Here is an 11,208-nt window from a genome sequence, read left to right on the forward strand (position 1 = left end):
TATCATATGCGAAAATGAGAACATTATGGATAAATATCCCCGATAACTTCCTCTAAACAACTGTTTCTTAATCTTGGAGGAGGTACTAACCCCCCCCAAACCCTTTTCAATTGGTCTCAAGTGGAGCCCGAACCCCTGAGACTGACTCACTGAACCCCTATGGTTCGATCGAGCCCAGGTAAAGAACCATTGCTCTAGAGGATCTTCAACGCCAGCAAGGAATAATATTTTTATATTTTCGAATATTTATCACAATCATTCACAAAAACTTGCTATGTCTCCACATCTTTCTCAATATATATCTCTTATAGACCTTAAATCAAGTTAAGTAATTTAGGTAAATACTCAAACAGTGGTACTTCTCAAAAACTATCATAATACTGTCAACTAGAAATATAATACGTAATTTTAATAAATAAAAGAAACTTATGTGGAAGTGAGATACGATCAAGTCTTTAGCAATGATCAGGAATTCTTATTACGACGACCAATATGTTTAGGCTCAATGAAGGAATATTCTTTAAAAAGTACTTAATTTTTAGTTGATGGTACTATGATAGTTAACAGTAATGGAGTATTTACCATGTATGTTATATAATGTCTTGTGAAATATTATTATCAACTTGGAAATCTGGTCACTGTTTCTTTACCAATATAACTTAAAAATTAATTACATTTATTAACGTTCTGATGAAAAATTTGCGTTGGTTACAAATGGTAAAATATTTGTCATCATGAATACAACAAAAGGTTCATTGCCAAAATTCATTCCACCTAACAGATGATTGTACTTCAATTGTATATTTTTATCGTTACATAAGAAATATGAACTATTTTAAACTAATGTAAAAAAATAAAAATAGGTATGCTAAATGAATATCGAAAGTAATATAAATAACCTTGTAATTTGTCTGAGTATAAAATGAAATTATTAAGTTAAAATAATAAAAATATTTCGATAATATAGTCCATTTTCCTCTTGAACTTGTCTTTTATTTTTATATCCTGTAAGATGATTTTTTATACATTAATCAAATTTCCTGTTTATGAAGCACAAATATACTTGATATTCAAAATTCAAGGTCCCGAATAGATTTTTAACAAAGGTATGATTCAAAATAACGGAAAAATCATTAATATTTATTATTAAATTTCAGAATATTAACCACCTTCTAAAACCTCTTTTTTTTTGAACAAAAGTTAAAGCTTGTTCATAACTCATAAGTAAACTAGAATGTCTATTAGAGCGGCATTTATCAAAGTTAGTGCCGTAGGACATTGGTCGCCCCCTTAATGTGACCTTGAAATTATTTTGAAATCTAATAATAATAAGGCATTTCATTTATAGATATATTTGAAAACATTCTTTTTAAATATGAAAGGATAAAATTTTAAATTCATTATAGTAAAATAAATATATACAATCAGGCCAAAAAATCTGTCTCAAGTAACCATTGTCAATGCCCCGCATTTATTTGTGAAATGAAGCTTCATTTCAGTTCTCCTGCTCTTATTTTTTTGTTGCTTTGGCGATCAAGCAAATAGTGAATCTGTTTTTATAGTTAAAGTTATTATTAAATTCATTATTTACAGTTCCTTTTATTCTCTACTCAGTACTGCCTCGTCTAAATAAACATAATACTTGTTTTTAGGCTATGCAGTGTCATTTTCGTATCATTTTTTATACTAGAGTGCCTTGAGATTTTGTGCACTTTTGAAAGGTGCCCTGACCGAAAAAAGTTTGAGAAACACCGTGTTAGAGAACCCACTTATTATATATTAAGATAAAGGCCTGATATAATTATTTAGAAAGAAAATAAACTGAAAAGGATACAATTAAACAGAAGGAAATTAATTAGTTAACATCACATGTCAACCTAGCTATTAATAAATAAGAGGAAGAACTCTTGTACAACAACAATATAATATATTTTTTATTTCTAAATTATCGTACAAACATCAAATATTAAAGAGATTCAAATATAATAATAAAAATCTCTCCACACGGATTTTTTATTTAGCCTGAGCAGTAAAAGGTATTTTAACAACATCACAATTCTCTTGAATAATTTCCCGACAAGTTTTCATGTCCTTTTTCATTATATATATATAAAGATTCATCATGGTAATTTTTGTGGCAAGCTCTACACTCTTAGGACCCGTGCTTTTATCTAACACCCCTTTTGCCTTATCCAATTCACCTCGAAGAGCAAAGGCAACAGATAGATTAAAGTTGAGGGCTGAAAATCCAAGCCCACCATAGGGCGTATTCTTTTTGAAACAATCATCTGATTCATCCCCACCAGATGACATTTCTGTATCCAAGGACTGAAGTGTTAAAGGACCCAAATGTTCAGTAGCCTCAGATATACGATCCAAATAGATTAGAGCTTCTCCCGCGTAGAGGTGTCCGAGTAATTTGTAGGTGGAGCCATCTTTAATATGAGTGGAGGCGGACACGAGGAAATCTAAGAGTTCTTGTGCTTTATGAAAGGCAGTTACATAGTCTTTTATCAAAAGACAAACATAACTATGGTTGACAAGGGTTGCAGCAAACAAGGACTCTTGTTTATATCTGTTCATTTTAATCAGAACACTTGCATTCCTCAAGCAAGAGAGAGCAAAATCTAAATTCAAATTATTATTTTTGGGTGGATTTAATGGAACAGGAACGGATACTCCGGGATGTGTAAAGGGATGTCCCCCAGAGTCAGTCAAAACTATTTTTTGATACTGAATTGGACCTATACTTGTGAGAGTCGTACTTTTATGCTTCAAATCCCGGATGGAAGCGACTGAGTCCGAGTATGTAGGCACAGAGTTCAGTTGTTGGTAGCTCTGGATACAACACTCAGCCATGTGGAGCCATAGAGAAGGCCTCTTTTGAAACATTGGAAGGGTTTTGATAAAGTATTCAAAGCTGAGCTCTGTGTATGTTCCAGAGTTGAGAAGAGCTATTGCCAAATTATATGTGATTTCAATTTTTTTGTTGATGAGCAAATACTCGGGGGTGGTTCTCCCTTCAGATATGTCTTTTTTATTCTCTTCTTCATCAAAGAGCTTAATCGTTTTTTCTAGAGCCTCTTGCAAATAATGAGATGCAAGGTTGGGCTTGTCCTGCATAATATGAACGATGCCAACATTGTTGTGGTAAAATGAATCCACTTCCGAGTTTCCATTCTCTATCACAAGGTTAGCCAATAGTTTATGAGCCTTCCTTGGATTCCCTTTGATGTACTCCATATTTGAGCGAAGAAATTCAAATGTGTGGTTATATTTGTCATCTTGGAATGAATGACTGTCCTTGAAATCCTTTTTAAAAGCTTTGTGATTTTTGGAGAGAAGAAGACTTTGTACTTTGAAAAAATGCTTTGTGAGCTCAGAACTACTACCCAAATCGTTGAGGCATTTTTGAAGCTTTTCCCCTTGACGAGTACAGACATAGATTCTACAAAGGAGACTATACACTCTTTTCTGAAAGGTATCATCGTGCGTAGAGTGGTTCCCTTCCAGTAACTAGAAAAAAGAGAATATATCAATAAGACTACTAATGAAAAGCAAGGGGATTTCCGCACTTTGAGAAGATGATGCTCCGCTTGTGTGAATTGTCTTTGAAAAAGTTGGTGAGAGCAAGATTATACAAAACTATTCCTTGATTCTCAGGATCATATTCAGGAGAGTCCCTAACAAGTGAGGTCAAAGACGCTTGAAACTGAAGTAAATTGATTTTTTTGCCAAAGAATTGAGTCAGAATGAGATTATGAGTGACGATCACATCTTCGGGGCGTAATTTTGCTAGGGATTCCATGGGCGGGAGAGCTCCAGAGTAATCTGAGAGGGAAAATGCCTTCGAAGCCTCTGTTGAGAGAGCAATTTCTTCTTCTGTGAAACTACAAGACACAGAAGAACTAATATCTACAGATGAGCCATCATCTGGTTCAACAGATGAAAGACCCACATCCTCTATGTTCTCCATACTCTGTGACAATGTTGTGGGTTTCGTCTCTTCTTCGGAGGGATCCATTAGAACTATGACGTCACCTAATACGTCACTTTTACTTGGTTGTCAACTTTATTTTTAATTTGATCTAGCTCAAATCCCTTAGTCCACCTGAATATCCAGGGTTTATTTGAAAACCTATGAAGAAAAATAGTTTGGTCAAGGAGGAATGGCTATGCCTTGCATAACCAAGAGAAACCCCTCTGAAAGAGGGGACGAAGGTTTAAAAGTTGAAAGTATTTGTTTGATTGTGGATTTGGTTGTTTGTTTGCCATTGGGGAAGGGCAAGAGGTTGCGTGATTTGGTTTTCTTTCTCCTCAATGATTTGCAGGTTTTAATTTTCTGTTATTATTATTTATCGCTTATTCATTGATCCTTTTAATCTATTCCGAGAGGAGTCGTCTGACAATTGTGATTCTTGATTAGAAGTGAGTGGCGTTAATAGAAAGCGACAAGATGGGAAAAGACTACTTGGGAGAGCATATGCGACGTAGCAATGACAAGGAGGATAAAGATGAAATTGAAGTGAAGCCCCTGGACGAGTCGGACATTGCACTGCTCAAGGCCTATGGGCAGGGACAATACTCCAAGTCCCTGAAGCAAGTGGAGACGGATATTTCCGAAATCACAAAGCGTGTCAACGAACTAGCTGGAATAAAGGAGTCAGACACGGGTTTGGGTCCTCCAGCCGTTTGGGATCTTGCTGCTGACAAGCAGGTCCTTCAATCGGAGCAGCCCTTTCAAGTAAGACCACCCCTAAATACCTGTAGATAGAGTCTAATGCAACTGATTTGTTCCTCCTTTAGGTCGCACGATGCACCAAAATCATCAACGCCGACTCGGACAATCCACAATACATCATCAATGTCAAGCAATTTGCCAAATTCGTGGTGGATCTCGCCGAATCAGTAGCCCCAACAGACATTGAAGAAGGAATGCGCGTGGGTGTGGATCGGAACAAGTATCAAATCCACATTCCCTTCCTCCTAAAATTGATCCCACAGTCACGATGATGCAAGTGGAGGAAAAACCAGATGTAACCTACGGAGATGTCGGAGGCTGCAAGGAACAAATTGAGAAGCTGAGGAAGTCGTAGAAACACCTCTTATCCACCCTGAAAGATTCGTGAATCTTGGCATCGAACCACCGAAGGGTGTACTTCTATATGGACCCCCTGGTACAGGAAAAACCCTTTGCGCCCGAGCTGTTGCTAATCGTACGGATGCTTGCTTCATTCGAGTCATTGGCTCTGAACTTGTACAAAAATATGTGGGTGAAGGAGCTCGAATGGTGAGAGAGCTCTTTGAAATGGCACGCACTAAGAAAGCCTGTCTCATTTTCTTTGATGAAATTGATGCTGTGGGAGGGGCTCGCTACGATGATGGTGCGGGGGGAGACAATGAAGTTCAGAGAACAATGTTGGAGCTCATTAATCAACTTGATGGATTTGATCCTCGAGGTAACATCAAGGTTCTTATGGCTACGAATAGACCGGATATTTTGGATCCTGCTTTAATGCGACCTGGAAGATTGGATCGTAAAGTGGAGTTCGGACTTCCGGATATGGAAGGAAGAACTAATATATTCAAGATACATGCCCGTTCTATGTCCGTGGAGAGAGATATTCGTTATGAACTCCTGGCACGTCTATGTCCCAACTCAACGGGTGCTGAAATTCGAAGTGTCTGTACTGAGGCAGGCATGTTTGCCATTCGCTCAAGAAGGAAAGTAGCAACCGAAAAGGATTTCTTGGATGCTGTCAATAAGGTTATTAAAGCCTATGCTAAGTTTTCATCCACTCCAAAGTACATGACTTACAATTAAATTTTATTTTAAATTTTGTAACTCTCGACCTCAAGCTATTATTACCTATCGGCATATTAATTATCATTATTTGTAAAGTATAAATATAAATACATACGTTTCTTTTGATAATTATTTGTTTAAGGTCTTCATCGGGCAATTTCTTTTCCATCATCTAAAATCTACATACTATATTGAAAACCAAATCGAATGTAAGGGTTTTTTTTTTTTTCATTTTTAAAGTATTTTTTAATTAGATTCTACACTCATAAATTTATAATGTTTCCAGAATGAGAATTTCATATTCTTTAGTTTTAGAATAAAAATGTCTTAAAGCTCCCATGATTTCGAATTGAAAATAACTATTTTGTTTCATAAATAGAAATGGAGTGGAGTTCCCAAGAATACAAAATCTTAACAATTTCTAAGAGGTTAAAACTAGTCATTTAAATCCTGTGTATTAATAAGCTGGACAGTTTTTTTTAATCAGAGGAATGAATTTTCTTTTCCTATGCTGTTGTCATTATTATTTAACTCCTGAGTAGTTAACTTCATTTCCTAATACATTCAATTAAATTCAAAACCTGATTGAAAATTCGTGTCTGCTCATAAAAAATGCAGAGTAACCTTGAGGATTTGTTGCGGAGTTATAATAAGAATTCCTTGTTGTACTCGGAGTAGAATTGTGAATCGACATAGGAATAGTTTCTGCTTAGATCCTTGCTAGATATGGAGTGGGATTTTTTTTTTCTTTCTTAATCTCATACCTAATTTAATGATATGTCATGTCAGCTAGGCTGCTCTCCTGTTTTAGCAAAAAACAGCAGCTTAGCTGTGATGACGTTTTAATAGATTAGCTGTAAGCAGTCCTGAGAAAGGTTTGAAAGGAAGTAAACACAAATCCTACACCGTATCTATTAAAATCATTGACAAAAATGACTTTGTAATCGTTCCTAAACTCTAGTATTAGTTCAACAAGGACTTTTTATTATGACCATAATTTTAACTTCCCAAGCAATGTTGTATAGCCAAGAATGGTTACAATATTAATCCATTATCTTACTCAGTTTTTATCGAGGTTGAAGGAAATACCAATGTTCAAATTTGAGGAAAATAGATTTTGTGTCCTAAAATGATAATAATCTTAATAAAGAGATGGAAAAAGTTGACGACATGGAATCTTGATATTACAATATTAAACTAACATGTTCTCTAAATATTGAAATCATATTAGCTTATTAATTACAAAATCGTTGTTTGCTGGAATCTGATTCAATATTATGTAGGACGTCGAAGAACAATTCTATCCTCATCATCATCAGAACCTAAAAAAGACAATCCAATTGTTTAAATGTGATGGATATTACCAAAGTTTATTTAAAAATTAAGTACAACTTAATGAATTTTATTACTTGTAGTATTCCTTACTGTAAGATAAACAAAAAATGTATCCATTTGTATGGAATATAATTAGTATATTATAGTTAGTTTATTCTAATCTGCTAAAGTTCATGGAACTTTTAACAGCAAAACCATTCCTTCTCGCTACTCCACCACAAAGTCAATGGAGTCCAAAAGTAAAGTAGTGTTGTCAAAGATTAAAAAAAATCTTTTAGGAAATGATAATCTTATTGTCTTACACGAAACTACGATTCATGACTTCAGTGTTGATAGGTTAGGCTTATTTAATAAATTTGAAAGATGTTAAGAAGCCTGACAATAGACCAATTACATATATTGAAGTCAAAAGTTTTTGGCTCCAATTTCTTACGCGATATGTTTTCGATGGTCCAGCTTATTGTATAAAAGTAGTCAAAAATCTTATGTTGAATGCCACTCATCTGCTCATGATCTGAACAGAATAGCAACTCTCTCTTCTAATTACTTTGAAAATACCAACACTAATCTCAGAAGTAAATTTTTTCTTTTATAAAATTTTAGGAACCAAAAACGATTGATTATTACACAGAGTATTTTAATTCAGTCTGAATTGTATGGATGAAAAAGTGATAAAATAAATAAATCAACAACGATCATGTTATCTATTAATGACATATGAAATCTTTGTTATAGGAAAATTTTTACAAACAACATAAATGGGTACTGATGAATGAGGCCTCTACATATTTTCGTCGAGGTTATCATCGATAAAATCTACATAGTACAATCAATATAAGACAGCAAATATTAAGATGTATCTTTAATATTATACTCGTATCTACTCATAATTATCATTAATTATTTTACATCTTTATTATACATTCTCTTCATATTCCGTAAATAATATTACTCATTCGAAATAGTGAATATAATTAAAGAAAAGAGTAAAGATCCATTAGATCCAATATTCAGAGCTGTAAGTCCAAGTTCTCATGCTCCGGGACTTTCTGGCTCCGAGTCATCATGCTACGAGGTTTTCTAGTTCCGAGTACAAGTCCTCATGCTCCGGTTCCATGCGAAAATAAGTTATGTCCGGATCTACCCGTAGTCTCGTCTAAGGCAAGATATCCATTGCCACAAGATCTTCCTTAATCTTTGAGAATACTACTTTACATTGGGACTTCAATGACATTGTGATGGCGTATTGAGAATAAAAAAATAATAAAATAATGATGACAGCTTTGGTATATAAAGACATATATTCAGGCAGGGAGCACTATTCCCGATTCAGGTAATAACTACAAAAATCCAGCTCCTCTTTTATAATACAATTTTTTTCATCTCCGGTGATCACGTTTATTTTCAATTTCTGTTTTTTAACATACCGGCATTTCATATTATTTGAATCTCTGATCAATGATCATACTCATAGCAAATGAAAGAAATATCGACCAGACTTAAAAATGTACCGTTTCTTTAGTTAGAGTATTGGCAATAATAACATCTTGTTGCATTAAGTTAAAGAAATAATGCACTAATAATTACAATTAGATTCTTAATCCGTAATTTTAGTATTGGTTTCAGGAACTTAATGTAAGTTGTGTATATTTTTTAGCTTGCCAGTTTTTTGGAATTGGTAATCTGAGTATGAATTACCTTTTCTCCTTAGTTGTCGTCATTATTTTTTTAATTCCTGAGTAGTGAAGCTCCTTTCCTACTACATTCAATTATATTCAAAACCTGATTGAACATTCGTGTGCAATCATTAAAGACGAAGAGTAACCCATATGATTTATTGTGGAGTTATAATTGTGAGTCCTTGTTGAGTCAGAGTAAAATTGAGAATCGACATCGGAGTAATTCTTTCCAAAATCCTTGTTTATTCCCTTCTCTCCCTCCTCCCTTATCCCAACTGATTGTAAGTGATCTAATAAATCGTCATGACAATTAAGCTGTTCTCCTTCAAAACATTCTTCAAATTGTGAGGGTTACTATGTTGATTTTCGGTTTCTTTTTTCCTAACATGCCCAAAATACATACGATTTTCATTACTTCCTATATATAAAGAGGAAGGGATCCGTGTAAAAAAAATCAAATATTGCGATGAGAAAAGGAAAAACAGGTTATACGAGTGCTCGTTCTTCTTTTTTATTCATTATTTAATAAGTTGTGTGTGTGTTAACCTCTCCCTCTTGGTATAGAAGAATTATCGCCTATTTTTGGTGTAAATTGATTTAAAAATGAATAATAAAATATAATTATAATATTTTTCATGTACTAGTACTATTTTAAGTGTAGAAGGTTCTCTTCTTTATAGCAATAATTCATTTTCTATTCCTAAATCATATAAAAAAACAGGTAGCTCATACTAAAAAGGGTTTGAATATAGTAATACGATATGCCTTGCTCCCCCCTTTTCCTTGTGCAAATACACAAATCCCATCTCTACCTATATATGGCATGGCCCTTGGGACATATATTAAATCATATATGTATGTAAATGTCCTTACAAATATGTCTTCTTAAATATCCATTCCAATATAACAAAATAACAATACAAACATTAAAAATTTTAATTTGAAGGCAATGAAATGAAAAAAATTATTAAATATTCAAAGACAAATAATCCATATTTATAGTACATTTATAAATGTGTTTGAGTGTTAATAGGACCTGAAGCCATTTTTGTTTCTAAATAGATATTTACTAATAATATAATTTACATGAATTGGTCATTTTTATACAAGATCTTACCATGAACTAACTCTTACATAATATGCTCGAAGTTACAACTAAAAAATTTGTTCACTTTCACAATTTGTTATAAATAAAATAAAATATTTACGTCAAATATCCATTCTACTAATTTGAAAATACAAATAAATGTGTTTGAATTTTTTATAATGTTAAAAACTTGGACAGATATGTTTGACATAAAATTATATCAATAGTTACTTGATCATCTTGTTTTAACTCATTTATTCGGACTCCAATTTGGTATTCTACCTACATACTTATTAATTTAAGAAGTATGTTAAACAATGATAATTTTTAAATATCCAATTTCCACTTTCTTTGGTATTTTAATACAATATGAAGTCTAACGGGTGGTCCATTAAAATCGGAACATTTTGAATTTTAAACCTCAACAAGATATAATTTATTAATTAACAATAGAGTTTGAACAAAATTAATACTATATATAGATGTCTATCTGAGCTCTCTTAATCATTAATGTAGCCACCCTTAGAGGGAATGATGGATTCCAGGTAGTGGTAGAAGGCCTGGTACACACTGCAGATGTAGTCCTCTCTCATGGCGTCCCAGTGCTTGCTGACTGTAGCGATGAGGGCACTGGTGTTTAGATGACAGACACTACAGGCCTTCCCCTCTACATGTATCCCAAATGTGTAGTCAAGAGCGTCGGCATCAGGGCTGTAAGTGAGTCAAAAGTGTCAAAAAGAGTTCAAAAGACCTCTAAAGACTCATTCAATAGGAAAAATATGAAGTATAAGTCAAAATATTTACAAAGGTATTTATTCCGGGATACTCTAACAATCACATGCGTCATAGAGTAAACCATTTGGTGAGAATTGAAGCAAATGAATTGACACATATTCTTTCCTTCTTGAGAGAAATATCATCTAAAGTCCAAGAAATTTGATTTGACTTGACTAAGATATATTGTTTTTATTTCTCGCTTTATTCTAGAACAAAAACAATCTAAGCTTGGGCTTTAGTATTATTTGTTGTGATGAAAATTGTGTACTTTTGGGCATGCTACAAAAAAAAGAAGGTCCTTTGACTTGTGTCTGTTATTTGACTTTGAGTCTATTTCGTTAAAATAACATGACCAGTCGTTTTCTGGGATGACGAGGATTTGAATGAGCTAAAGGAAATATGAGTTACAGCTGTTATCAGCAGTTGCTGCTGAAGGCACATAATTAGTTGTTGTTTCTCTTGAAATGACATTCCGACAATTTATTGCTATAAGTTACAATGATATATGTACAATTAGTTTCAGG

At 33.7% G+C, this 11,208-nt stretch overlaps 2 protein-coding genes and 1 long non-coding RNA gene across 3 annotated transcripts; 1 reads left to right on the plus strand and 2 right to left on the minus strand.

The window, feature by feature from the left end:
- Positions 1–1,905: 1,905 nt before the first annotated feature.
- Positions 1,906–4,169, minus strand: LOC121122837 (CCR4-NOT transcription complex subunit 10-A). The gene is made up of 2 exons (XM_040717900.2): positions 3,576–4,169; positions 1,906–3,516 (listed from the first exon to the last, which is right to left on the minus strand). Exon 2 carries the CDS (start codon positions 3,241–3,243, stop codon positions 2,014–2,016), a length of 1,230 nt encoding a protein of 409 aa, XP_040573834.1. The 5' UTR covers positions 3,244–3,516; positions 3,576–4,169; the 3' UTR covers positions 1,906–2,013.
- A 182-nt stretch (positions 4,170–4,351) lies between these two features.
- Positions 4,352–5,935, plus strand: LOC121122996 (26S proteasome regulatory subunit 7-like). The gene is given in 4 exon segments (XM_040718075.2): positions 4,352–4,744; positions 4,807–4,978; positions 4,981–5,082; positions 5,085–5,935. Coding segments are annotated over 4 exon segments (1,302 nt in total). The 5' UTR covers positions 4,352–4,456; the 3' UTR covers positions 5,825–5,935.
- Positions 5,936–8,037: 2,102 nt separating this feature from the next.
- Positions 8,038–8,994, minus strand: LOC121122997 (uncharacterized). Its single transcript, XR_005865882.2, has 2 exons — positions 8,840–8,994; positions 8,038–8,363 (listed from the first exon to the last, which is right to left on the minus strand). It is a non-coding gene; the product is annotated as an uncharacterized lncRNA (long non-coding RNA).
- Between the last annotated feature and the right edge of the window lie 2,214 nt (positions 8,995–11,208).

Source organism: Lepeophtheirus salmonis, chromosome 8, assembly GCF_016086655.4.
Source record: "Lepeophtheirus salmonis chromosome 8, UVic_Lsal_1.4, whole genome shotgun sequence".
In the NCBI taxonomy this organism is placed as follows: domain Eukaryota; kingdom Metazoa; phylum Arthropoda; class Copepoda; order Siphonostomatoida; family Caligidae; genus Lepeophtheirus; species Lepeophtheirus salmonis.